This window comes from Manduca sexta, chromosome 10, assembly GCF_014839805.1.
Source record: "Manduca sexta isolate Smith_Timp_Sample1 chromosome 10, JHU_Msex_v1.0, whole genome shotgun sequence".
Classification (NCBI taxonomy): Eukaryota; Metazoa; Arthropoda; class Insecta; order Lepidoptera; family Sphingidae; genus Manduca; species Manduca sexta.
Genome location: NC_051124.1, coordinates 3,363,524 through 3,390,387, shown reverse-complemented (window position 1 = coordinate 3,390,387; position 26,864 = coordinate 3,363,524). Strand labels below are relative to the sequence as shown.

Here is a 26,864-nt window from a genome sequence, read left to right as displayed (position 1 = left end):
GACCCCTAAGGGAGGTTGGAGGTCATCTCTCTGTCGTCTACTGCGAGAAAGAAATCCTATAGACCGCAGGAGGCGAGCCTATTGCCATATCGGGCACAAATTCCAGACTGTTGATAGACCAGAAAACCTCAATAGCACTGTCCGAACCAGGATTTAAACCCTGGACCTCGGAGTGTTGTACCACGTACGGAACATAATTACGTCACTAAGGCAGTAAATTTGTTATCTAAAGTCACATTTCAACGGACCAATTGCTGCTAGCCAGGATCGTTCATTGAAAATGGTCGTAAGTAAACTCTCCTATCTAAAAATAGACAATAACATTTCAGAAACATATTTCAACTGCCTCAGTGGCTTTGTTGTACTGCATACGCGGTACAACAGCGCTGTGAGGTCCTGGGTTCGAATCCTGGGTCGGGCAAAGTGATGTTTGGGTTTTTTTGCTCAGTATCAGCCCGGAGTCTGGAATTTGTGTCCGATATGGCGATAGGCTCGCCCCCTATCACATCATGGGATGAAACACACTTGGCGAAAAGTGGGTGCCTTGGTTGCGCCTCTGCATATCCCTTCGGGGATAAATGCGTGATGTTGTGTATATTTCAGAAAACAGAAGCACGCAATACAAAACTACAATATGGCGCAAAACACGTCAAGTCATCGCCGGCGACACGTCTCACGAGTCCCATTACACACAAAATTATACACTGTCATCGTGACCCTTAGTGTAATAATGCTAGAGTTCATAATGCCGTGCATCATTCAAACGAAACATTAAGACGTAGGATAACTCCATCCGAACAAAATGCAGCAGACAGTTGTGGTTTTTTCTACACGGCCGTATTCTGAAATATTAACCGACTGCAAAAAAGGAAGAGATGTTTAGTTAGGCTGTGATATTTCGCAGAATTGGTCAAATACTAAAATAGAGGAAGATGGGACACCGCGAAACAAGCATTTAGAAAATATTTGGAACACATTTCGAACTTTGCAACACAGAGCGATGCTAATTACTGCATTGTGCTTATGTGTATTGTGTGTGAATAATCGCTTGATTTATTTATGAAGGAAAACATTGTGACGAATTTGCATACGTGAGATGATCTTCATAAGAATTTCGAAGATATGTAAAGTCTGCCAAGCCGCACTAGGTCAACGTGGTGTACTGAACTACTGTGTATTGCCTAAACCGTAGTAGTAGAGAAAGCCCGCGCTCAACAGCGGGACAATATAATAAAATACAGATATTTTATTATTATATTATAACACTGACTGTTACTGTCAATTAGTGTCCGACCTAGCTTTGGTTTGGACCACCTTCCACAAAAAAGAAACATCTGCTCTCGGCAAATATGTGGCAAAGGATCAAAGGTTCCTAGCAAGCAAAAACGAACGAAATAAGTAAATAAATGTTAAAAATTATAATTCACAATATTATTTTTTAATTGCAAGGTATAATTATTATAATCATCTCTAAGTCGAGTCAAAGAAAACTTTCAATATTTTTTTTTAAAATAATTTATATAATTGATTATAATTTATAGCCTATCTTGATATTTTGCTTTGGTTGAAGGTTTAAAATCTAATAGCCGATTAATCGACTTCGGGCAGAAATCGATCTTCGGGCACAACTATCAAGGAAGAAACTAGTACGAATATTTTCAGAGGATAAATTATTCTTTATCCAGAATAAGGATGGATTGCAAGAACGCGATTAAAAAATGAAGAACAATGTTAACGCTAAACAAATGAGGCGGCGGGCGTGTGAGGTTGCGTCTGTCGTCTGTTTGATATCGAATTCTTCCTAGTCTTAGCTTTGTTGTTGCACTTATTGTTTTAATGAAAGTCTGTTAGTACGTCTAGTATGTCGAAAATAGTGTATTGTTTATATTATATGCTTATAATTTACGTTGCATCCTTCAATTGATTGAATGCCTCGGTGACGGTTACGTTATGACTGCAATTCCGGGGCCTAGGGTTCGATCCGGGTCGGGTCTGTGATATTGTTTTTTTTAGTTAACATTATTACATATACTTGATATTATTTTAATCGATTTATTATTTCATTGACAGAGCACATAATTTAAACCAGAGGTTCTAGGCTCGATTCTTAGGTCATGAAATAAAAAAAAAATCATCAATAAGTTTTGTAGTGTGTTCTGTTTTGCTTATGTGATACAATAAAATATTTAAGAGTTATAATGCTATTTTATAAAAGTGTCATCTATCGGTCGAGGATTGAACTCGATCAAAATGTTAATAAATATTATAAATAGTGGCATCTATGCTTTTAAATGACAACTTTAGATTTAACTACTTACGTTGATACCTCAGAGATTTTCAAAGCAACCAATAGAGGGCATAATAATATAGATTAGATTAATTTTTCGTTTCTAAAAATTTCTAAGAGATAATTTTTAAATCATTACATGAAAGTTATCAGACGTATACAGGGTTATTTTTACATTGCGTTTATAAATGAAAACTCATACTCGTCTTTCCGTCTGCTAACATTGTGCCAAAATCATGCATGAAAAAGGAATATTGATGGTAGGGTACATTGTATATCTGTCCGGATAGTGACCACCGTAAAAAAAATCAGAAAACAAACATCGGGATTTTTTGCGAAAATATATTTTTTTTTATACTTACCTGCTCGGCTATGTAACTCCACTATAATGCTACTAAAAGTCTACTCAAATTGAAACTACATCCAAAATAAATATGAAATCTACAAATACGAAAACACTAAAATAGTTTTTACTAATCGATTATGTTACATTGTCTGTAATGGTAATTAATATTCGCACACGTAAAGCAAACATAATCCTGATAAAGTGACCTTGAATATCAGCCATAATTTGGACTCTATCAATCATCTGTCCAGTGTGTAGTGGCCATGCAGGGACATGAAATTTCAGGATATAACAGAGGAAAGCATTTAATTGTCCTGGTGCATAAATATAGATAATCGATCCTCGTGAACCGGTATCATGGATTTTAAATCCTGGTTGTGTACAGGGTCATTTTTACATTGCTTTACATAATGACACAACATGCCTACCACATACCTGTATAATTGTAAATAACATTAACAATAAGTTGCTCAAATCGTAGATGCAAATAAACAACGTGTAGTGTTCGAACAAAATAAATAATAACAAAAAGTAATTTTGTAATTACAGTCCAAACGCATCTACTGACAATCTAAGAGAATTTGATAGAACGGTAAGATCACACTTGCAGTCAAAAATATATCTACGTACACACCATATTTGCACTAAACTACATGATGCTAATTAGAGGTAAAGACGACTATGATTTCGTTTAGTAACTCAAAGTCAAAATGACCTTGTATACAATTTTCGTCAGGCAGCTTAGAAGATAATCGAGTTCGCAATGGTCACTCTTTAGTTAAATTTTACTCAGGATTTCTCTTGAATTGTTTACTTTCTTTAACACAAACACATTGGACCTATGAAAAATAAACATCACTACTCACTTATACATTTATCTAAAGCTTTCAAAATGCTTTTTTTTATCAGTAACTTACTTCACATCAAAATTATTTTACAACTTCGTCTTGCAAAGCTGGTCACTATATTCATTCATGATAAAAAAGCTTTCATGTTAATGGAGTATTGCAACCGTTGGCTTATCTCGAGTACTGGGTAAAATATTGTCAACCGGCTCATTGGTTTAGTCACGTCTATGACTTTTCCAAAACGGATGTCGTTTGAGGAATGCCTTCCTAAAAATGGAGGAAGAAGACAATAATGACGATATAAGGTTCACGTCGAATTGGAGTGATGAGTATTTGGAAAATGTAAGTAGATATTATTGATTTGTGAATCAATTGAATAAGTGTGATAAGGTTTTTATCAACGTTAGGAATGCATGGAACAAACTAGAGGATTTTGTGTGTTCAAGGAAACCTGTTTAAATAAATTTAATCCAGGACCACATTGATGATTGAGAACTATAATTCTGATGATTGAAATCAAAATCAGTGAAGTTGCCGATTTATAAAAACAATAGCAGTTTATGTTTTGTTATGTTTTCTGATTTATCGAACTCATATCAATTATAGCATAAGCTACTAACAAACCTAATTCTTTTCAGATCAACATCTCCGAGTATCCATTTCCAAATAACTTGTGGCACGTAAAGCCTGTGAGAGAGATTGTCATAAAATCATCAATGATGGTCATCGTGGCTGTGTTTGGTATATTTCTTAACATCATAATCCTAGTCATCATCATGAAGAACAGGTGGTTATGGAACACCAGCAATTACCTTGTTGGCAACTTGGCTTTCATGGATTTATTGACTTTGGTCTTCTGCCCCTGGTTCATGCTGGTACGCGACTTCTACCAAAACTTCGTTTTGAAAAACTTTGGGTGCCGGTTTGAAGGATTTATGCAAGGTAAGGATTTTAGTATGATAAGTTTACGATTGATTATAACAATGAACTTTTGTTCTTTTATGAATATTGCTACGTTTTGAATACCAAACAATACTTTTTAATTCAAGGTGTTGGATGGTGTTTCTACTGTTTATGGGCGGTTCTGCCGCTTGCCATCACGCGAACAGCAATCTCGTCTCGTCATTCAAAGCAAGAAAAAAAATGCTCTTATCTTCTCCATTTGATAAAATGTTAAAACAAGCTTTTCTCAACAGAGCCATATAAATATTTTTTACGATAATTTACTTTTGGAATTTATATATTTTTTTCCTTTCAGCATCCCTTCTCCTGGCCAGCGTAGGTGCAGTCATGCTAGTATCGTACGATAGACTGGCAGCCGCTGCAATGAACTCCGAAGCGAGGATCACGAAGAAGGCCGCTCCTAGGCTGATTATCGGAACTTGGTTCATAGCAGCTGCTTTGTCATTACCTTGGACCTTTAAGCGGGAATACCAGGTATTTATTTAGAAGTTGCAGGTATTTATTTCAATTTTTAGACACAAAGTGACCCCACTGCACCAGCTACTAAGTGGAGTAGAGTCCAATAATGTCAACTGACGAAAGATGATTACCTCGCGGCAATTTGGATATACACGGGCTGATCCCGGAAAGCGACATATTTACGTGGGCCATTATGGCGGGTTTTAACACCTTGTGTACGGTGGTCGCTATCCGAACAGATATAAAATGTATCCCACCACTAGCAAATTATTGATGTTTGATGAGTATCTTCGATGCGGATTGGCTTCGATTTATTGATGATGGTAGTTATTCAGCCAAATAAACTTCTCATTGAGGATACAATAACAGTATTTGTAAATACTAGGTATACAATATCTCATAGCAATTAAACATAGGAAAATTCTGTTATATTCCTCCTACTAGTATCACTAGAAAGTATAAAAGTGTTGCTATACTTAATAGGGGGTGGCTAATCCCGCTGCCCATTTTATTTATTGGACAGTGCAGACCCATGATATTTATTTATTTATTAAGGAACAAACAGTCATACAACAAACATTATGACAACATTGGGAAGAAATATCATGTTATAGACCTATAGTTCCCTATCTGTATCACATAACAAACAAAATATTTAAAACATTGTCGAAGGTGGTGGAAAAAATACTAATTAAGTACAATTATACGTGATATACATAATCTATGTGGTAGATAATACTTATAGGCGATTGATGTTTCTCAGGTCCTGAATATGGCCTACCTGCTTTATTAATTCCTGTGATGTATTCTATTTCAGGAACGTCAATGGTTAGATTTCTTAGAGATGTACTGTGCAGAGGATGCACGTATTTTGGGTGTTTATTGGCATGTACTCCTCACGCTGCTTGTGTGGGTTCCTTTGGGAGTTATGGTGCTTACGGTGAGTTATTCATTTCATTGTATTTTTCGAAATCGTTATAATTATGTTATTACTAGGACAATATTAGTAGGTTGTGGAAACGACTGCCGAGACGAATGTCCGCAGGTTCAAATCCCAAGGGCACACATCTCGGAGTAAAATTATGTGTTTTCTTTATGAATTATCTTAACGTTGAAGAGCAACATCGTGAGGAAACCTGCATACCGAAGTTCTTTATAGGAATTTTGAGGGTATGTAAAGTCTACCAATCTGCAGTAGGCCAGCGTAATGGACTAACCTAATCCCTTTCAGTAGTAGAGGAAGCCCGTGCCCAGCAGTGGGACAGTACATAATAAAGTGCTGATATTAGTACAATATGCACATTATTAACTAAATTTAACCAAATGGCACAGTGAGGTTAATTAATAAATAACAAGAAAATTTTATTACTTATGTTTTAATATTTTTTATTTATCTGTCTCTAAAGTTTAATAAATCATTTCAATGGTAGTGTTTTTAGGGTCGGTTTCTTTTTTGTTGTATAATAACTACACCAATGTTTATATGCCACTAAAACTATTTATATCCACGATAATACATTTGCTCTTATCGCATCTTATTTATCGGACACAAATCTAATCCCAACAAATCCTCTTTATCGAATTGAAAATCTGGGAATCGATAGTGACTTTTATGACACAACTAGGTGTTACTCACAGCTATGCCTGCAGAAAGGACCTTTCTCAGAATAAAATTCTTTGGATAAAAATTCTTTACCTATAATATGACAATTAAGGACACGAGCTATTAGCAGTTTCTTTGTTGCTTCTTATTGCTTTGAATGACGAGACGAGCTTGACGTTTGACTGATGGTAAGCGATACGACCGCCCATACACAGTGGATACACCATCCAACACCTTGAATTACAAAGTATTGTTTGGTATTCCACTGCGCTCACCATCCTGAAACATGAGATGTTAAGTCTTATTATGTCCAGTAGTTACACTGGCTACAATTTCCTATAAACCGGAACACAACAGTGACTACACACTGCTGCTTGGCAGTAGAAATAGACATTGCGGTGGTACTTACACAGGCGGACCCTCACATATTTCTTTGGTTGCTTCATTATAAACGCATTTATAATATTGTTAATATAAGTTAAATTCTTTATTAACGGTGAAGGAAAACATCGTGAGCAAACTTACATACCTGAGTTCTCTATAGGAATTTCGGGGGTGTGTGAAGTCCACCAATCCGCACTAGGCCAGGGTGGTGGACTAAGAGCTAATCCCTCTCAGTAGTAGAGGAGGCCCGTGCCCAACAGTGGGACAGTATATAATACAGGGCTGATGATGATGAAATTCTTTATTTCAGTATTGTTTGTTTTATCATGTTTTTCAGTATGGCGCAATCATCTGGCGTCTGGAATGTAGCGCAAGGGAACTGTCATCTCGTGGTGGTGGAAGAACCATTAGGAGAGCTCGGGCAAGGGCAATGAGGATCACAGCTTGCGTCCTGGTTACTGCTTTGGTGTGCAGGCTGCCGTACACTGCCCTAATTTACTGGAGGAATAATATGACTGAGAAAATTAATGCTGTAAGAGTTTTAATTCTTCGTTCGTATACTCTTGACAGGGAAGTCGTTGTTTGTGAAGATGCAGAAGATGTAAAAAGGTTTCCCTATAGGCCTGTAGAGACTTCCGATAGATTGTTTGGATGGCCCATTGTTATTAACGGATATTTGTGTGGCAACTTTGATCTCCTCAGCGCAGTGAATATCTACCACTACTCTGAATAATCAAGCGTTTCATAGTTTTGGTTGCGGATATCCAAAGTATTTGAGGATTCGTATTTGCGTAGACGACAATTGATTTTAAGGTTTTGGAGTATTCAAACGTTTGTGACGTGCGCAGTGTCGAGTATCCACAATAGTCGCTCCTCCTCATCGGAGGTTCTGCGATCTGAGAGTCTATTTTCCTTCTGCGTAAAGGAATGGGAAGACAAAATTTCAAACGGGACGAAGGTTTAAGTACTTTTAAAATTCGCTTATATATGCGGGGTTCCAGATACCTGTTGGTATATGTATCCTAGTTAATAAAAAACGACACGATTTGAATTTAATTATTATTGTTCAAAAATTGAGTGATTTTTTTAAGGAAAAAGTAAAAATAATCTACTATTATTGTAGGTCGATGGAAGCTTTGCGACCATGTGGTTTGCTGCGAATTTTCTGATGTACTTGAACTGCGCAGCCAACCCGTTGATCTATGGCTTTACTAACCCGAGGTTTAGGAATGCTATGGACCGGACTCCTGGAGTGGCATGTTTCAAGTTTGGAAATTGGTGCTGCGCTTGCTCTATGGTATGTTCTAGAAATGATAGTTTGTATGAATCGTACAATATATATTTGAAGAAATTGAAAAAAAAAACATCATGAAAGAGTATTTGTTGAAAATAAATGTAGTACATAAGGAAATAGTTTTTTTTACTAATTATTACGATTTTTTCCGTCTCATCTATTTTTTTTACTTTCATTTTATACCGTGTGTTCCAAAAAATAGTGGCGAGCGGAGGTCCAGAGACATAACACGCCTTAGAGTACCTGAATCAGGCTTTTGTATGTTTCGCGATTTTCATAGTTTTCCAAATATGTTTTTATTCTAAATTTTTGAGAGCTTTCGACCTAAACAACTTTAAAGAGAAAAGTAGAAAACTTACGAGTTATTTTTTGCAACTGAGATTTCATGTGATGTTCTTTTTTGTTTAAAATAATCAGCTTCGTTCATTATTGTCGTAAAGAGACTAAGCCAATAAACAAAAGTATACAATAAGACTTAAAATACGTTACAGTTCAGAAGACCAGACGCCCTCTCCAACTGTAAGAACACAGATAAGATCTTCGTAATAGAAAACTCGCCGCGACCAAACAAGAAGCTATCAAGAGTGATCAAGAACATGCTAAACATCAAGAAAGAATCCGTGGAGTTCAGCGTCAAAGTCGACGAGGTTACCACAAAACCCACTAAAGTGATGACATTAAAAATGGATAATATTTAGACGTTTATCAAAATAGAAGTAACTTACATTTTTGTAATGCTTATTTGAAACTTCACACCGAATGCACGTCTAGAGACTTTTGTCGCAACCCTAGGCATACAGTTCAGTGTCATTGTTGCCAATTTACATTGAAGTTTATGGGTGCTCGTAATTTTTTGACAATTCCTGGCCTTCTCCCCTCCGCCCTTTCTAAGATGATTGCTTCGCGTTTCCTACACTTCCTTACTAGCTATCCTCTCCAAACTTTCCTCCATGCCTCTGTAGTTGCTAAGCCAGGGGATTTCAGTATACCATTCGCAGGTCTCCCCCTAGGTTGACTGCGGGGTCCGATACTCGAAAAAAAATTTGAAACTAGCAAGTTCTTGCAGCAATATATTACACTAGAACTTCGAGATTTACACTACCAGCAATAACTTAATAGTCGTATTGACACGCAACTTTGCGCAAGTCCAGCAAGCATCAAAATTTACAAAATCTAACTTGCCGTGATTTATTGCATATTATAAGATACTTGTAAAAATAGATTTCTTAAGAAAAGTAAAAAAACTTTTTTCCTAAAGAGAAGGTTGCATTTTTCATTTTATACACTACGGCATTTTATACACTTTTATACACAAAACGGCAATAACCGCAAATTATTAGTTTGTAATAGTAATTTCACGTCTTTTAGTACATGTTTAAGGTTTTAAAATTTTTTCTATGCTGTAATAATCGGTTGCACAAAGTTATTGAGTTTTATTTTTTATTTTTTGATATCTACGTACTAATAAATATAAATAATGCAGTTTGATAATTAGATGTGAATTATTTTCTATATAAGCATACGTTGTTCTATTTACAAAAAAAAAATGCATTTCTTATTTTATATGTTTCAACAAGCCCAATACAGCTTGTAATATAAAATTTAAATTAAATTTATTTTTACTAAAATATTCGCTTGCTTCCAATAATGAGATTTTTAGTATTATTTCTTATGTTTACGCGAATGTTAGACATTGAAGTAAAACTATTTTACGGATTTAACACGATCTCCGCCCGTGACCATGAAGGCTGCAAGGTCTTCAAAACGTCGGGAGAAAATTAGAATATAAAAAGATAAAATCCGTAGAACAGTTTTATTTAAATTTTAAATATTAGTTTATAAAAACAATAAGCTTTTAGACGTCTTTTATTATATTTCATATTTTAATAATATAAATGTATACAATTTGAAATAAACGTTTATACAAATATTTACTTATTTTATTTTGATACGAAACTAGTAGATATATAAAACCTGAAAACAATTCGGTATTATAACGATTAATTTGAACAATTTCCTAACCACATGTTCCAACTTACAATTAATTCCAAAAAGACATAATGTTCTTTATTTTATAAGGTATCACGCAGACGCTGTGATCTTGTTGTCGAGAAACACCACTACAAAATCGACAACTACTGGAGTTGCTTTTATAACCTATAATTGAAAAAAATAACAGTTTCTATTCTAGTCTTTATCGGTGATGAAATAACAATGAACAATCATACAAAACATACCAAGAGTATTTTCACTCCAAAAAATAATATCAAAACTTTCGGATTTTAATGGTATTTAAACTCTGCCAACCCCCTACGAGAGCCTGGGGGACTAAGGCCTAAATCCTGTCAGTAGATGAGACTCTTGCTCAACAGTAAGCAGTATATAACATGCTGGATTATTATAACATTCAAAATAATCAACAAATATCTGGCAATTAATGACTAAACTATTCAATTACTATAGTTTCTTGACCTTCTTGCTCATTTGTTCCATTTTCAACTGGATCAAGCTGGCTTGTCAGTTCAAGTATTTTCTGCTCCAAAACTTCTTTCATATGCGGTTCCACTCTTAATATGTTGGTTGCTTCTTGGAGTAAAACCATGCTCTCCATTAGTTGGTCCTGAAATTATATAATATAGTTTAAAAATATTGGAAAGTATTTTGGTCTGAATATGCGAAAAATAATTATGAAGCTGATTTTTTAGGATTCAAAGAGATAAAATTTCGATGAAAACAGTATTTTATTGTTGCTAGAAATTCTTTAATAAAAGTGGGTACTTTGTGACAACATCGAGACGAATGTAAGACAGAGTAACCCCACTTCAGGTTGATGGTAAGTGAAGTGGGGTCCAATAGCATGTCGACTGACGAGAGATAATTATCCCTCGAAAATCGACACAATTATGCCGGCCTGTTGGAACCAAATATACACAGGCTGACCCCGGAACGGGACACACTTACATGAGCAACTATGGTGGATTTTTTAACATTTTCTGTACGGTGGTCGCTACCTGGGCGGATATAAAGTATATCCTACCACAAACATGTTTTTGAAGATATACGATATCTTTTACTATTGGTCGCTTTAATCTTTTAATTCTTTTGTAATTATTGTTATTTTGTAGTTTAGAATGACGTTCTATTAAAAAATGCTGTATCGTTGTAAAATGTATATTTATAGCTATAAAATAAACGGGTAGCATGTAAAATCTGCGTGTTAGTAATTATTTATCTTTGGCAAGTTCCCAATTTCGCTATATTTTAACTCTATTGTACGTCCCAATCCCGAGCAGAATTGTTTTTAAACGAACCAAGATTGAATATTTGATCCAAATTTGCCAAATTTAGAAAACGAGCATATATCTGATGAATCCCGAATGTATTTTAATTTTTATACTCATTATTAAGTTACCAAAAAAATATTAATATACGAAACTAAAAACAATCTTTAGTCAGTTAAGTTATGAAAATATGAATAATGATTCACCTGAGCGCCAGCTTTGGTTAATTTTCCAGCCTCAAACTCCCTCTTTGTCTCTACTGCCATCGCGGCCTGAAGATCCAAAAGCAGCGTACCACGGAACTTGGACCACCCTGGCTCCAACTTGTCTGCTATCTCCAAGAGCTCATGACACAGGTCAATTTTCCTTTTCAGGAGACTATCTGAAATTTCTGTACAAAAAAACGGATTAAAGCTATTGTAATGTTCACTAATATTCTTGATTACGATGTAAAAATATTTTTAATATTTTCTCTGAAATTAAACTTATGATCTAAAACCCTTCCAATCTGTATAAAATAAAAACCCAGAAGAAATAGGATTTCATTGATGAATTTCCCAATTTATCATTGAGAATGACAGCTAATGGAATTTCAGTCGTGTGTTTCCACATTTCGAACACATACAAGTCATATTACCACACAAATTATTTAAAGCTTTCTTTCGTAATACCGTGAATGTTTCTAATTGTAATCAAGCAATCTGATTATAAATGCAGTCCATTAAATAAAATACATATAGTTTAATCAGTATTAAACTAAAATAGTATTTCTAATACGACTTTGTTGTTGCAATCGATGCATTCCTGACGTTGCTCTGACGCAATCACAGTAATCATTTCATCGACAGTCTTAAAATCTATTTCAGTGATAGTAAAAGTAGAGCATGTACCTGATAATGTATACCCTTTATAGTTGCCGTATATTTGCGTCAATGCCAACTTGGCCTGCACCACGAGATGATTGCTTGGATGCAGTATCTGACTGTATTTCTCAATGAACTCCTCGAACTCTTGCGGGCCTTTGCTCTTCAATTTGTTCAGATCTTGTTTCAATGCGTTGTTGCCCCAAACCATTTGTCGGCTTAAAATAGAATGATCACATATTGCGCACTTCCATGGTGCGAATTCATCTAACGGGTTTGTGGAATATAGCATCGCGCCTCGCGATGGCCTATTCTCGCTGCCAGGACCGTTGCAAACTGAGCAATAAATGTTTCCTAAATTCGTTCCTAGTTCTGTTTGGTCTTTGCATCTTTCGCATTCGCAGTCAAACCATTTATTACTCTTCAAATGCTTTCGCCTGTCCAGGGTGCCCCATAAAGATTGCGTGTATGTTGCAGTGATCAACTCTCCTTTAGCGATGGGAACTGTGGCGTATACAGCCAAATGATGCTCGTCTCCTAGAAATATGTGTTTTGTGTTTGGTTTGCAGCTATGGTCCATCATAGAAGCAATAAGATAAATAGCTCTGAGCCTAGTTTTTCTAATTGGAGATCTGACGTCAAACGAATTCGTATCAAATATGGATGCAACTTTCAATATAGTTTCTTCATCAAACGGCATACCAAGTACATGAGTGATAAATGTAACCAAATTAGCTTTTAACACAACATATAAAGGTGTGTTTATTCTTTCATCTAAATGCGATTCCAAATTCATTATATTTTCATATTGCAAGGGATCGGTTTGCTTCATAAGCAATACTCTGAGCGGTGATATAACACAATAGGCTGCTTCTACTTTGTCAGGAAATTCGTATTTAATATTACTCTGGTATTTACTGTCTGACATTGCCTTACACTCTGGTTTGTGAACATCAGCTTTCTCACACTCAGGGCCACACATCGGCCATTGACACGTTGTACATTTATAAAAATCATACGTACTGTCCAACGGTTCTAGTTTTTTACCGCAAGCCAAACAATGCACTGGAGACGTGATCCTCGGTCCTATTACAGCTGGTTTCTCCTTCAAAATCATTTCACCTTGCTTTATATCCCTAGTGGCTACCATATGTCGTCCCAAAGTGTCTGTGTGTTGAATTTTGAAGGCGCAGCATTTGAACTTGTGGCCTTCCTTCCATCCCAGTTTTTGATGCGGTCTGGAACAGTAGTACACCTGCTTGCATCCTCCGCAAATTTGGTTGGCAGGTTTCTGGCAAATATCACACACTGGCATTGTGCGTTTGGAATACTCCATAACGCGGTGATTTTAACTGATTTTTTTCACGCACACACACCCGTCCCGTTTGGAATCTGGTACAATACTCGTTCTAAATAGACACGCATAATTAACACAAACAGTAAAGACATGGGATAGATGCCAACAGATGAACAACGGGTGCTCGGGAGAGTTTAGCTGATAATTGATATTGTGAAAAATATTTGACGTTGAGAGTCGTCTACGTAATTTGTGATGCAATTTAAATAAAACGTACTAGATGCTTACATTGCTAAGAGATATTTGATTATCTTGAACATTTCATTTTATTTTATGAGATGTTTTAATTTTTTTTTGTAAATTATATACTTTTTTACTTCTTCATAACCATCTGACGTTTTTATATCGTGTTTCATTAATTCATTGAAGGGTTTTTTTATTTTAAAGGACAAACTGTGATAGTTGTGATTATTTTAAAATAAAAAAAAACCTGATCGTCATTAAAAACACAGTAAATGAGAATTGGAGCATCAAATTACAACTCAATAATAAACACCGCAAAGTTTTAATAAGATGTGTTGCTACTTCTTAATGGAAAAAATAGCAATCAATAAATTTATCTTTAATAGAAAGTTTCGTATTAAATAAAAAGCTGATCTAGCTTGTAAATAAATAACCATTATTGTTTTTATACAACATTAAAAAAATCAAGTAAAATCTTCTTGACTGGTGGTAGGTCTCTCATATGTGAGAGTCCGCCTGGGTAGGTACCATCGCAATGTATATTTCTGCCGCCAAGCAGCAGTGTGTAGTCACTGTTGCCAGTGTAACTACTGGACATAATAAGACTTAACATATTCTCATGACTCAGGTGGCGAGCGCAGTGGAATACCAAACAATACTTTGTAATTCAAGGTGTTGGGTGGTGTTACTACTATGGGCGGTTGTATCGCTTACCATCAGGCAAACGGCAAGCTCGTCTTGTCATTCAAAGCAAAAAAAAAATAATTAAAAAATCATTTAAAATATTTAAAATAAATCCAGCTATAAATCAACGCGTCTAATAAAAATCGTAAGACGAACATTAAATACATACTTGCCATCGGGCTCCGCAATCCACTCACGTGTTACGTAACTGATGGCCGTTTCGGCGTTCCCTGATTAGTCTGAAAATCGAACAGCGCGCGCGCAGTTTCCGCCCATGGGGTCCGGGAAGAAATTATTTGTAATTTTTGTGTGATATAATAGAAAAAAAAATTGTTAAGTGATATTTTTGTGGATTATTTTGGTTTAAGTAAAGAAAAATATAGGTGGGTGCTTAAAAATAATTTATGAATAATTAGTGTAATTTTATAGTATGGTATGTAATTTCTTTGATATGTGCGTGTAAATAAAATTAATGCGTAAGTAGGTACTCGTATTACATTTCTTTGTTTCCTGTTGAGGTTAAATATAAAGCAATTTTTATTGTTACTGTTTAATAAAAATAACTTTATAAGGTAATAAAATTAACACGTCGAAAATAGTTACTTTCGTCTTTTTTTTTATTATTATTTACGTCCAATCAAATTACAAAAATTATAAATAATTCAACATAACGGCTATAGAAAAATGTTTCCATTTCCAGACCTAAGTTAAGTAAATTCTCCATAATTCATAAGAGCGAATTTTCTAGACAATTCGAACATAGTGGACCATTTAGGAATTCTAGTTTTATTGCCAAACTGACGTCATGTGCTCACGACGAACCAATAACCAGGGCTCCACCGAAATAGAAACTAGTATACTATGCTTTGTTATATTAAGAAATACAATATGAAGATGTGCTAAAACATTTGAACATTGACAACAGTTAATAACCAATTCTAGTATTGTAATAATAAGACTTAACGTCTCATGTCTCAGGATCAGCGCAGTGGAATACCAAACAATACTTTGTAATTCAAAGTGGTGGATGGTGTTTCTACTGTTTATGGGCGGTAGTATAGCTTACCTTCAGGCGATTGGCAAGCTCATCTCGTCATTCAAAGCAATAAAAAAAATATTATGAAGAATGTTCTAAGTCTTAATATAAATCTGTGAAGATTTTTAGGTGTTAGATAGGCCAGATTCCTGATTAATACTTTTCGGCTTCTTTCTTCTTCTTTACCTTGGAAAATATGGGGGGCCTATGCTGGGAGTCTGAGCCAAGGCACAAGCAGCGAAGGGTGAAATTTTCCGAAACGGAACCCGATACAACATATACATGCACTAATATTATGGAGAAATGCGGTCTGCAAATCATTCTAATGATAATTAGATTTTACATAAATAACGAAAAGGAAGTCCGTTGGTATCGGGTTGAATGGATTCTTCGCCACTGAAAGGCACTAGGAAAACCTAGCTCGTTAATATTTGGATATGCGTAAATAAGATTTGTTGATAAACTTAATTCAAATAGTATCAGCACGGAGTCTGGAAATTGTGCCCGTAATGGTGTTAGGCCGCCTCCTATCATATCATGGGACGGAACACATATGGCAAAAGGTGGATGCCTTAGTCTGTCTATACCTTCAGTTATTATTTATTTTATGTATATATATATATATATATATATATATATATATATATATATATATATATATATATATATATATATATATATATATATATATATATATATATATATATACATAAAATATATATATATATATATATCCCGTAGATTATTTTGCGTCCTACATGGCGTTTTTAACCGATGATGTTGCATCCGCCTGACTTGTTGCGTCCTGTATACGGACGCAAGATCGACCATATCTCAAATTCAGCCAGAGGCCATCTAAAGATCGGTACAATGCATGGGTGAAATATTGGCATGGACGTTGTTTTGTAACCGGAGTGATTTTCGCCGTATTTTCTAGTTCCGCGATATGCCGTGCGAAATTTTGAGGTCGCCCCTGTGCGGCGTATATAAATGGCGTATATTCATTACTTTGTTTAGAGACATCATGGCGATTATGTTGTTTCCTGTATATAAATAAATAATTTTTATCATTTTAAGTTAGTGATTTCATTGCGTCCCACAAAATCGCATCATGCAAGGGGAAACACGGGGAAGACAGGGAGTGAGGGGGCGAAGTTAGGACGTGACGTGTAAGCAGCGTGATTTTATTTATTTATTGGCGGCCGGTACGGACGCAGAAGCGTTTTGGTAAAATTGTGCAGTGGAAGTTAAATAACAGGCAGCATGAAAAGAAGCGCAAGGATACTCAAATTAGCAAGTAAGTACCTCCACTATATTTAATTAAAAATAATTAATAGTTATAGTAATAGGTATAATATAGTATGTAGTTTCAAAATTAAAGTTATCATTTCATAGCCGCTTCATAAATAAAAGTATGAATGAATGTACTACGTAGTAGGTACCTACCGGGTAAGACACACAACACAAGTCTTGCCACTTGCAGGCAGTCGTAAGTCTACCGGTTACTGACAGCGCTCTGTGCTGTGGTACCTCATCATGGTTGTTGTGATTGATGTGGACCGTTTTTTTAAAAGAAGTGACTTTAAAACTACTACCAAGCTAAAATAACATGGCCTTGGCATTCGACTCATTTTATAATTAAAAAAAAATGTTTTATTTGTGGTGCAACGACGAAGAATAACATTAATATTATTTTAAATCATTTTGTTCTTCCTATGAAACGCAAGCACATAAAATTGCTCTTTGAATCTTCGTTTTTCTGGTGCAGTGTTTGTGAATATGCAATTTACGATCATTATCTTGACGACGAATGTCCTATTTGTTAAACAGTTTCATAGATACTTACTAACCTAAATGTACTATTAATCGATTATATCAAGTAGGTACCTACATTCGTATTTGATTTTCTATGATAATATTGTTGTATTTTTGCTTTATTATTTGGGTAATAATGTTTTAAGTTCATATAAAAGATAGATATATCCCGTCGCGGAGTTTTTTTTTTTCGTAGAACTATTCAAGAGAATCTTACTATTACTATTGTAAGATACATTATATTTGTAGAATTCGTACATATGATAATATATGTAATATTTTTGCGGCACGCGTTAAAATACCTAGTTCACAGAAGACAGAATTTTATCTTACTACATTTATTGTTATTTTGTTTTAGGAAATTGTGCAAATAAAGAAAATTCATGTGACTTATTTGATTTAACGTTACCTTCAAATCAGAAAAATAAGGTTGGTACCTACATAATATCGATATGAATTAAAATATTTTAACTACTAAGCTGAATGCCATTTTTGGCACAATAGGTATAGTTTATTTTTCTAATTTTACGTTTTTTTTCTCTTTTTCTTACTATGTGCATGTTATACTGTTCGTGTGCAATAATAAAATCTTTCTTTCTTGTCTAACTACTCGACATGATGGGACATTACATCTTATGTCTCAGGATGACGAGTGCAGTGGAGTACCAAACATAACTTGTAATTCACGTTGTTGGATGGTATTTCTACTGTTTCTTCTGCGGTCATATCGCTTACCATCAGGCGAACGGCAAGCTCGTCTCGTCATTTAACGCAATAAAAATTAAAAATACTGTTTGATGCTTAGGACATAATATTTAACCATATATGTCTGTTCCAGGAAGAAGTATCTCTTTCTAGTCCTGACGTTTCTGACACAGACTCAAATTATACCCCGCCTATACAAGATGTGAGTGTACTATTTACAATTTCTAATCTTGTAACAGTTCTAGCTATAGGACTTACACTAACATTTGGTGCTCGGCTTTGCGCGCCCGGACCAGTCGTTGGCTCGTTCTTCAGGACCTTTACCGATTTTCAGGATAAAAAATACCCTATTTGTTATTCCAGGTTATATTTTGATTACAGGGTTCATTCAAATAAATCCAGTGGATTTAGTGTGATTAAGTAACAAACAGACCCACTGACTTTCGGTGGTACAGTACATACATTCGGCCTCAGTAGCACAGATCTCGAGTTCGAATCCCGGGTCGGGCAAAGTGATATTCGGTTTTTTAATTGAGTATTAGCCCGGAGTTTGAAATTTGTACCCGATGTTTCTCAGTATAATAAGTAGCCTATGTGCCGATCGAGACTTTAAAGTGTGTGTCAAATTTCAATCAAATCCGTTCAGTAGTTTTTGAGTTTCTAGTGTATGTATTTTGTATAAATACTTGTATTTTAAGCCAATCCTTATTATTCAGGAGGTCTGGATGCTTATCTTTAAGAGCCTCGCATTCATGCCTTTTAGGTGGTTGTTTATTTTTTATATGATATTTAAAAATGAATTGCAAACTTTTTTTTGTTCTGCAGTCCACGGTATTAGAGTCCTCTTTTTCCCTTTCTTAACATGGTTAGACTCTGAAGTTATCGTTTGAAGACCAGATGGTCCTGGCTGAGGTGGTAGTAATGGTGGTGGTAAATTATTTCCGTCTGTAATATCTTGCGCGCACTTAAGCGATTCCACGTCATAATCTAAAATAATATCATTTTCTGTCATCCCTTCATCTAATTGTTCATTTAAATCTAGTTCAATCTCATCCAGGGATTTACCTCTGAAAGCGTCTGCTTTCCCATCTTCCATAAGGATAAGGAGTTTCGATATCTTGGCAGTTTGGTAAACGTCATCCGGTAGCCGGTATGATTTTTTGTGCACGTCATTTGTATGGCCCATAAATGTAGCTAATTGTTCCATATCATTTTCAGACATACTGAATATTTGTGATAAGGTGGCCAAATCTTTTACTAAGCCTTGTAGACGAAATTGCTTTTGGGTTTTTTGCTCCAGATAGCCTCGCATGCCTTTCTAATACTTTGTACCCATATATGGTGTTTTCCAATCCCGGGTTACCAAATAGGAAACGGTTTGCTCTTGAACCTCCTAATTAAATAAAACTGGAATTCCCCGATCAGGCTTGTCTCTAATAACAAGCCTTTAAAATTTTTGTACCAGCCAACCAAGGTAAACCTTGACTTGACCCTTGAAAGGATCTCCTTTCGGACACAGTAAAAGCCCGGTCGAATCCTTCGTACTTATCAGAATCATTATCAGGTTTCAAATTGTCGTGAACTTTTATTGTTTGAAGTTCTCTAATTGTTGTAAGTATATAAGCCAACACTTTAAATGATCTTTCTTTGATTGTATTTGCAGTTTCTTCGGATTTTTTTTCGAGGTATTCTTTTAGGATTTTTAAGTATTTCGCCAACGGCACTATAGTTACTTTATTCCGGTTATTTGTGTTTAGATTTGATGTTGCTTCGCTTGATACATCAAATTTCCAATTTGAATCTGGAATTTGTATTAAAGTTTTCAGCTCTGCCTCAGCTTCTGCCCTGTTTATATCCATGTAAGGTCCTTGTTTCTTCAATGCAAATAGAATTGCTATATTGCAGCATTGTTTAATGCTAGTGGAAATGTTCATAGCAAATGTAGGTGATTCATATCTATCTTTTCAGAGTCATATTTTCCCACAACTTTTGTGGCTGCTACAATGATGTCGTAGTTTTTCGGCCTCAGTGCGTCAAATAAATCTTTTATGGCGGGATTAATCTTTTTAATTTCTTGTAATAATTTTGCTAATTCCCTCATTTTTCGAGAAATTACATTTACAAAATGTTTTTCTCTATGGGTTTTCAAGTATTGAGATCCAAAAGCACATATAAGGACATCCGATTTAGCGACAAGCGATATTTTATCGGCTCTCATTCGAAGAAATACACTGTCTTTGAGTTTTTCATCTATTTTTAAATGTCTCAATAATAGATTTTGAGCTTCGGACTGTACATTTTTATTTGTTTTATCAGAATTTTTTGAGCATTTTTTCTTATGTTTCCATAAAAGCTTCTTTGAGTAAAATCCCAAGCGGTTTGTAGTACATGGCTAATAGTCCGTAAATTTGTATTTTCGTATGGACTTGTTTACTTCTACTGAATTTTGAATAAAATCTCTTTTTTTCCATAGTTCCATGATAAATTCTTTTCTTTCCCGACTATTTTTGGATTACGGTAAAAGCTTTTGTACTTCAGATTTATAAACATGATGTCTAGTTGAATGACTTGCAAACTTTAAAACTACTTATACCTTCTCAGACAAAAACAGTTGTCTCTATCACGAATAACACGTTTGCTTTTGGATTGTTGCTTTGGTATAATAATATCATCATTTATAAGGTCATCTTTTTAGGCATCATTATTAATGTCGACCGCAAAATTGTCTTCCGAAACAACATTGTTTGTTTTATATATCCTTAAGGATGCAGGTTTGGATGGATGTTTGTTAATCTTTTACACTAAAACTACTGAACGGATAGCAGTACAGGAAAATTAATAAAGTCTTCAAGCTGTCGATTTTCGTGGAGTCCCGTCACTCGGGAACTATAAGTATGTTTATCAGGATATCAGAATTATCCATTCAAGCTACAAATGTTTACCTTTAATATTGCAATACTTCATAGGCACAATATTAAAACTAAAATTTCATCTTTGCAGACTACTTCTGATGAATCTTGCATAGACGACGATAGGATCTTGGATAAAGCTTGCTCACTAGGTTTTGTACTTCATGCATCTACAGAATCTCAAAATCCTCAGAAAAACAACTCATTAATAGAACGTAAACCCTTATCTGACAAAAACATTGAGCAGTCTTCATATGTAAAAACTTCATTAATTAGTAATGATAGTGTTTTGAGTCACATAAGTAATTCACCCTGTGATACTTTTGCTGTGGACATAAAATTTTAAAACCTGCATCCTCACGGGCACATAAAACAAACAATGTTGTTTCGGAAGACAATTCAGATGTCGATATTAATAATGATGCCCAAGAAGAAAACCTTACAAATGATGATATTATAATACCAAAGCAACAACCCAAAAGCAAACGTGTTATTCGTGATAGAGACTACTGTTTTTTCTGCGAAGGTTTAGTTTTAAACTTTGCAAGACATTTAACTAGACATCACGTGTATGAACCTGAAGTGCAAAAAATTTTATCGAAATCCAAAAAAAGTCAGGAGAGAAAAGAACTTATCATGGAACTACGGAAAAAGGAAATTTTATTCAAAATTCAGTAGAGGTAACCAAGCCTATGCGGAAACACAAATTTACGGACTATTTGCCGTGTACAAACTGCTTGGGATTTTACTCAAAGAAGCTTTTATGGAAACATAAGAAAAAATGCTCAAAAAATTCTGATAAAACAAATAAAAATGTACAGTCCGAAGCTCAAAATCTATTATTGAGACATTTAAAAATAGATGAAAAACTCAAAGACAGTGTATTTCTTCGAATGAGAGCCGATAAAACATCGCTTGTCGCTAAATCGGATGTCCTTATATGTGCTTTGGATCTCAATACTTGAAAACCCATAGAGAAAAACATTTTGTAAATGTAATTTCTCGAAAATGAGGGAATTAGCAAAATTATTACAAGAAATTAAAAAGATTAATCCCGCCATAAAAGATTTATTTGACGCACTGAGGCCGAAAACTACGACATCATTGTAGCAGCCACAAAAGTTGTGGGAAAATATGACTCTGAAAAGATAGATATGAATCACCCACATTTGTTATGAACATTTCCACTAGCATTAAACAATGCTGCAATATAGCAATTCTATTTGCATTGAAGAAACAAGGACCTTACATGGATATAAACACTGCAGAAGTAGAGGCAGACCTAAAAACACTAATACAAATTTTAGATTCAAATTGGAAATTTGATGTATCCAGCCAAGCAGCATCAGATTTAAACACTAATAAATGGAATAAAGTAACTATAGTGCCGTTGGCGAATGACTTAAAAATCCTAAAAGAATACCTCGAAAAAAAATCCGAAGAAGCTGCCAATAAAATCAAAGAAGGTTCATTTAACGTTTCGACTTATACACAATTATTAGAGACTGTATATTGCAGGGTTTTGCTACTTAACAGGCGCAGGCCTGGAGAACTTCAAAGAATTAAAGTTCACGACTATTTGGAATCAGATAATGATTCTGATAAGTACGAAGAATTCGACCGGGCTCTTACTGTGTCGGAAAGGGTCTTAGTACAAAAATTTAAAAGACTAGTCATTAGAGGAAAGCGTGGTCGGGGAGTTCCTGTTTTATTTAATAAGGAGGTTCAAGAGGACATTAAATTACTGCTCTCGAAGAGAAACATATTTGTTTCTACATCAAACCGATTTCTATTTGGTAACCCGGGATTTGAAAACACCATATATGGGTATAAAGTATTAGAAAGGCATGCGAGGCTATCTGGAGCAAAAAACCCAAAAGCAATTTCGTCTACAAGGCTTAGAAAACATTTGGCCACTTTATCACAAATATTCAGTATGTCTGAAAATGATATGGAGCAATTAGCTACATTTATGGGCCATACAAATGACGTGCACAAAAAATCATACCGGCTACCGGATGACGTTTACCAAACTGCCAAGATATCGAAACTCCTTATCCTTATGGAAGATGGGAAAGCAGACGCTTTCAGAGGTAAATCCCTGGATGAGATTGAACTAGATTTAAATGAACAATTAGATGAAGGGATGACAGAAAATGATATTATTTTAGATTATGACGTGGAATCGCTTAAGTGCGCGCAAGATATTACAGACGGAAATAATTTACCACCACCATTACTACCACCTCAGCCAGGACCATCTGGTCTTCAAACGATAACTTCAGAGTCTAACCATGTTAAGAAAGGGAAAAAGAGGACTCTAATACCGTGGACTGCAGAACAAAAAGTTTGCAATTCATTTTTAAATATCATATAAAAAATAAACAACCACCTAAAAGGCATGAATGCGAGGCTCTTAAAGATAAGCATCCAGACCTCCTGAATAATAAGGATTGGCTTAAAATAAAAGTATTTATACAAAATACTTACACTAAGAAATGATACTTCCAAAATTTGCTTTTTAGGTTCAGTTCCTAAAAAATATCATTTTTTTTTTCTTTCATTGTATGAAACAAATACTCATTTACAGTATTGAATAATTATCATTTAACCCTGGTAACGTCTAGGGGTATGTTTAAGCTTTTAATTGTTTTCTTTTTGCATTTGTATTTCATCTTCTTTTAATTTAAAATACATTGTGTGAATATCTTTTTACAATTAATATTTATCTTAATTACTGATTCAAGCTATATGGCATTCGAGTAATAATTAATATAATAATAAAACTACATACTTTTCTTTTCTTTTTTGCCAATTAACTCATTTTAATTCATATTAAATAACGAATAGGCAACCATAAATTAAGAACGATTGAACAACTGATATATTTAATCTAAGCAAATGAATGTAATCTAACGAAATAAATCACATAGTCTTGAAAACTTGTACAACGCTAATTTAGGTATCTTGCTAAACATACTAAAAGTCCCCTAGAGTAACGGGGAAGTCCACAAGACTACACGATTTATTTGGTAATTTTTCAGCAAAATTTTCCTAGGCTATAATGCGTTAGAGACAGCAGATTGAGATTGATTTAATTGAGGCATAGTCTAACTATAGGCCTTTTATTAATCTTATGTAACATTTACTGGATGACGTTTTTCCTATATATATTATATTATACGTCTTTGGTTTGGTTTCAAGAATATGCCAAATTAAATCAATAATACATAACTACATAATTATGTTGTATAACTGATTTTTCAAATGTAGTTGATTTTACTTGTTATTTCTGTAATTGATATGGTTACTAGTGTAGGATTCATATTATATCTTTAATCTCCTAACAATAATTAGAGCACGCAAAGTAGCCACTATGTGTAATTAAAAGTAGGTGATAAAAATAAAGGCTGTGTATCTCACGACTGATTTATTACTTTTAGTACTTAAATATTCTATAATAAACATCAGCATCATTTATGTTCAAGCATTATGTTTTGTTTTTCAAATACATATTAAAGGTAGATGAATAAATAAGAGTAGTTTTTTATTGATTTATTAGATTTTGTATTGATATGTTTAATATTGTTCATGTTACTTATTTTATAAGCGTTTTATTATATAATAGTGCGTACATTTAAAAGTTAATTCAATTAAAGCCAATGCCAAAGTAAACTTTACTCTAAATTGATAGTTCTTTAAAAACTGCAGTCTCCTCCATATAAAATTAATTTAGATTAGATTTTTTTGTGTATTTTATATACTGTGTATAATAGGTATAAACAACCTATAATAATATTATAAAGTGAAAGACGTCGTTTTCTTGCTATGTTTATTTTTTAGTCCTGACGGGAAAAAGGGGTGTTATGAGTTTAGGGTGTGTACCTGTGTATCTGTATGTCGGTCTGCGACACACAAATGCGGACGCTACAAATGAGAGGACCAATTTTGATGTGTTTTTTTGTTGTTTGAAAGTAATCGAGATGGTTCTCAGCTATCTTAGCCATTAAGGAGTTTGAAGATAATCAGCTCATTACCTACTTCAATAGGCCTGATTGATTTGAAATTTTGGTGTACTTATTACATCGGTGGTATTTTTGATCATGATCTAACGCTGCAACATTAAGTATTGGGTGGTATACCCAACTCCTCAGCAACTTACAGCAGATATACCTTGTTTGGGTTCATGAGAATGGTCTCAATGGGTAGGTTTTAGTAAAAGGTGATTGATCGAGGCACATAATGGAGCAATTAGTAATTTAAAAAGATTGAAATTAAAAATTAAATAAAACAATTGAGTAAGCCCCGAGACAAAAAACCTCTAATAGACAAAAATAAAATGGGGGAGACCAAACCTTGGACCGAGGGTATGAACATACTTCTTAGGGAGTCTTTCTAAAACAATTCATTCTTTGCGAAGGTATTTTTATAACATGAAATTAATCCTTATCCAAATTAATACGTTAGACATTACAAGTATTTAATTTAGAACTTAATTGGTCGTTACACCATTTGATTTCAAGTATTTTTTAAGAATATTCATAGTTTTAAAATAACATCGCAATAATAAGTTAATGAACGGAATAACGGATAACGAATTAATATGCAACGAATATAGGAAAGTAACAAATATATAAGAAATCGATATACATTTAATTTAAGGTGATAGGAACCTCAAAACCATGCTTAAACATATACAAAAATTATTTAGAACCACTATACACGTCAACTAAATAAAAGGAAACTGATATGCAAGTGGATGATAAATGATGAGGAATAAGCACAAGAATGTATATGGTATCGATATATCTATAAGTTTAGGAAGAAGCAGCAAACTCATAACAATCTATCGAATACATACAGAAAAAATATTCGATACTAATATAACTGCAAACATAAAAGGAAGTAATTTTATTAATAGAATGCATAGAATGAATACAGGAAAGTATACGGAACCGTTATATCTATACGTTTAGACTGATGTAGGTAAAGCGATGAAATGCATTCAATACATACAAAAATATACAATGTGTGACATGATAGCCGTCAAGAACGGATGCAAAACCAGTGGGAATTTTCAAATTGAATATCTTCATTTCGTGTTTAAACAAAATTTCTTGTCGACAATAGAATACATATGACAGCAATGCTACTATATTCGCACGATTAACGACTGAAATCCCATTGATAGTGGTAGACGTCACAGGATTCGACTATGAAAAGACGCAAGAAGTCCTCAGCGATTTATATATATATATATATATATATATATATATATATATATATATATATATATATATATATATATATATATGTTATTTATTTTAATCTGAACATATTGCTGGTAAGACTTGGTAGGTTAGCTTAAAATTTTAGGGTTTCAGGTTATCTTAAATATTCAAGTCATGGAGGACTGTGTAGCCGTTTTTCCTTCTACCTGTACTTAAATAATAGTAATAATATCAGCCCTGTATTATATACTTGCCCACTGCTGAGCTCTCTCCTTTACTACTGAGAAGGATTAGGCCTTAGTCCACCACGCTGGCCTAGTGGGTTAGTAGACTTCACACACCTTAGAAATTCCTATAGAGAACTTCTCAGATGTGCAGGTTTCCTCACGATGTTTTCCTTCACCGTTAAAGCGAACGATAAATTTACAAAGAATACACACATGATTTTAGAAAAGTCAGAGGTGTGTGCCATTGGTATTTGAACCTGCGTACATTCGTCTTGGCGGTCCGTTCCACACCCAACTAGGCTATCGCTTACTTGACCACCACCAATTTCTATAGAGTTTTTCCGGGATAACAATCCTGCTTTCTATTTTCCCTGACAAAGTAGCCCGTG

At 34.5% G+C, this 26,864-nt stretch overlaps 4 protein-coding genes across 4 annotated transcripts in view; 3 read left to right on the top strand and 1 right to left on the bottom strand.

Annotated features, from left to right (window-relative positions):
- Positions 1 to 3,697: 3,697 nt before the first annotated feature.
- On the top strand, positions 3,698 to 9,647 carry LOC115444384 (RYamide receptor). The gene is made up of 7 exons (XM_030170147.2): positions 3,698 to 3,823; positions 4,120 to 4,423; positions 4,740 to 4,918; positions 5,721 to 5,843; positions 7,228 to 7,422; positions 8,014 to 8,187; positions 8,676 to 9,647. Exons 1-7 carry the CDS (start codon positions 3,755 to 3,757, stop codon positions 8,880 to 8,882), a joined length of 1,251 nt encoding a protein of 416 aa, XP_030026007.1. The 5' UTR covers positions 3,698 to 3,754; the 3' UTR covers positions 8,883 to 9,647.
- Positions 9,648 to 10,069: 422 nt separating this feature from the next.
- LOC115444388 (SET domain-containing protein SmydA-8) lies at positions 10,070 to 13,786 on the bottom strand. Its single transcript, XM_030170151.2, has 3 exons — positions 12,356 to 13,786; positions 11,672 to 11,856; positions 10,070 to 10,804 (listed from the first exon to the last, which is right to left on the bottom strand). Exons 1-3 carry the CDS (start codon positions 13,662 to 13,664, stop codon positions 10,631 to 10,633), a joined length of 1,668 nt encoding a protein of 555 aa, XP_030026011.1. The 5' UTR covers positions 13,665 to 13,786; the 3' UTR covers positions 10,070 to 10,630.
- A 936-nt stretch (positions 13,787 to 14,722) lies between these two features.
- LOC115443856 (SET domain-containing protein SmydA-8-like) overlaps positions 14,723 to 26,864 on the top strand; it is a 36,066-nt gene continuing 23,924 nt past the window's right edge. Inside the window, exon 1 of the mRNA XM_037437225.1 lies at positions 14,723 to 14,935. The gene's annotated coding sequence lies outside the window, so the exon portion shown is untranslated. The remainder of the gene's footprint in view (positions 14,936 to 26,864) is intronic.
- On the top strand, positions 16,816 to 21,658 carry LOC119188945. The gene is made up of 4 exons (XM_037437226.1): positions 16,816 to 16,885; positions 17,762 to 17,832; positions 18,242 to 18,310; positions 21,109 to 21,658. Exons 1-4 carry the CDS (start codon positions 16,852 to 16,854, stop codon positions 21,361 to 21,363), a joined length of 429 nt encoding a protein of 142 aa, XP_037293123.1. The 5' UTR covers positions 16,816 to 16,851; the 3' UTR covers positions 21,364 to 21,658.

Coding starts and splice junctions, on each gene's coding strand:
- LOC115444384 (XM_030170147.2), top strand. CDS start 3,755: ATGGAGGAAGAAGACAATAATGACGATATAAGGTTCACGTCGAATTGG. Junction 4,424..4,739: donor GTTTGAAGGATTTATGCAAG/GTAAGGATTTTA, acceptor TTTTCCTTTCAG/CATCCCTTCTCCTGGCCAGC. Junction 4,919..5,720: donor CCTTTAAGCGGGAATACCAG/GTATTTATTTAG, acceptor ATTCTATTTCAG/GAACGTCAATGGTTAGATTT.
- LOC119188945 (XM_037437226.1), top strand. CDS start 16,852: ATGAAAAGAAGCGCAAGGATACTCAAATTAGCAA. Junction 16,886..17,761: donor AAGGATACTCAAATTAGCAA/GTAAGTACCTCC, acceptor ATTTTGTTTTAG/GAAATTGTGCAAATAAAGAA. Junction 17,833..18,241: donor CTTCAAATCAGAAAAATAAG/GTTGGTACCTAC, acceptor TGTCTGTTCCAG/GAAGAAGTATCTCTTTCTAG.
- LOC115444388 (XM_030170151.2), bottom strand. CDS start 13,664: ATGGAGTATTCCAAACGCACAATGCCAGTGTGTGATATTTGCCAGAAA. Junction 11,857..12,355: donor TAAAGGGTATACATTATCAG/GTACATGCTCTA, acceptor TTTTTTGTACAG/AAATTTCAGATAGTCTCCTG. Junction 10,805..11,671: donor TAACCAAAGCTGGCGCTCAG/GTGAATCATTAT, acceptor ATATAATTTCAG/GACCAACTAATGGAGAGCAT.